This window comes from Octopus bimaculoides, chromosome 27 (assembly GCF_001194135.2).
Source record: "Octopus bimaculoides isolate UCB-OBI-ISO-001 chromosome 27, ASM119413v2, whole genome shotgun sequence".
In the NCBI taxonomy this organism is placed as follows: domain Eukaryota; kingdom Metazoa; phylum Mollusca; class Cephalopoda; order Octopoda; family Octopodidae; genus Octopus; species Octopus bimaculoides.
Window position 1 is genome coordinate 7,949,487 of NC_069007.1, and position 1,617 is coordinate 7,951,103.

The 1,617-nt window shown below is 42.2% G+C and overlaps 2 protein-coding genes across 2 annotated transcripts in view; both read right to left on the minus strand.

The window, feature by feature from the left end:
• The window catches only part of LOC106883887 (integrin beta pat-3-like), a 57,679-nt gene that overhangs the window by 53,287 nt on the left and 2,775 nt on the right, over positions 1 to 1,617 (minus strand). Inside the window, exon 2 of the mRNA XM_014935026.2 lies at positions 312 to 500. The gene's annotated coding sequence lies outside the window, so the exon portion shown is untranslated. The remainder of the gene's footprint in view (positions 1 to 311; positions 501 to 1,617) is intronic.
• LOC128250967 (integrin beta-1-like) overlaps positions 1 to 1,617 on the minus strand; it is a 98,399-nt gene that overhangs the window by 730 nt on the left and 96,052 nt on the right. The window contains exon 11 of the mRNA XM_052977124.1: positions 280 to 500. Within this exon, the coding sequence (XP_052833084.1) occupies positions 280 to 500 (221 nt within the window). The remainder of the gene's footprint in view (positions 1 to 279; positions 501 to 1,617) is intronic.

Sequence of the window (1,617 nt, forward strand, 5' to 3'; positions counted from 1 at the left end):
CAGATGGATCGATCGATCGATGGACAGATGGATCGATCGATCGATGGACAGATGGATGGATCGATCAATCGATAGACAGATGGATTGATCGATCAATCAATAGACAGATGGATCGATCGATCCATTGACAGACATATAGATAGATGGATAGATTGATACATACATACATACATAGACATAGGTGGATTGATCGATAGATAGACAGATAAACGGATTGATCTATCGATAGACAGATAGACAAACAGATACAGACAGAAACACAGAAACAGACAGACAGACAAAGAGGGAAATGGTAAAGCTGGGCAACTCACAGCATAGTTGTCTTTGACAATATCAGCAATTGTGTAATCCTTACTGTCCAACTTACTAACATAGGCACCAGACAGGCTGCTTTGCAGTTTCTTGTAGAGATTCAACTGGTTCTTGCCAGCCACAGCAAAGATGACAGTCACTTTATTCTGTTCAATCACTTCAGCAAGATGTCCGACTGAGGGATAATCCTGCAGAGAAATAAAGAATCGAAAGGAGAAATGTTTTGTTAACTTCTGACCACCTTCACATTATTTACATTATTTACATTCGATGGATATTTGTCCTCATCTTGTTTGTTTGTTTGTTGTTAACACGTTTCGGTTGATATACCCTCCAGCCTTCATCAGGTGTCTTGGGGAAATTTCGAACATGGGTTCTCATTCCTAAGGTATTTTTCAATGTTATTATTATTAGGATTTTCGAGCGAGATCGTTGCCAGTGCCCCTGGACTGGCTCTTGTGCGGGTGGCACATACAATGCACCATTTTGAGCGTGGCCGTTGCCAGTACCGCCTGACTGGCCTTCGTGCAGGTGACACGTAAAAGCACCCACTACACTCTCTGAGTGGTTGGCGTTAGGAAGGGCATCCAGCTGTAGAAACTCTGCCAGATCAGATTGGAGCCTGGTGTAGCCATCCGGTTTCACCAGTCCTCAGTCAAATAGACCAACCCATGCTAGCATGGAAAGCGGACGTTAAACGATGTTGATGATGATGATGATTAGTGTTCAGGTTACTGCTTGGAATCGAACTCGGAATCTTGGGGTTAGTAGCCCGCACTCTTAACCACTATGCCATATGCCCGTAATTATGTAAATAATGTACAGAATTCCTCATCTCTTAAATATAGAACTGTATTATCTAATCGGTACGGAGCCGACATTCTGACCACCTTGTTTGACCATTCTGATTTGAAACGAAATCCATGCTCAGTTCCATGATACACCAGAGAGGATTCAAACTAACCAAATTCCTCACATATGACTTTGGTCAACTTGGTGCTACAGTGGAAAACCATTGCTCGAGGTGCCACGTAGAGGGATCAAGCCTACAGGCTGGTGTCATGGACTTCTTAATTATAGAGTACGGGCAGATGTGGTTCACAAGCTGACTTCACAACCATGTAGTCCTGGGTTCAAGTTCTGCTGGGCAGCACCTGGGGCAAGAGTTTTCTACTATATCACATCAACTAATACCTTGTGGACGGATTTGGTAGATGGAAACTAAAAGAAGCCTGTCATTCATATATGCATATGTATGTATATATGTGTGTATATATATATGTGTGTGTATATATATATGTATAT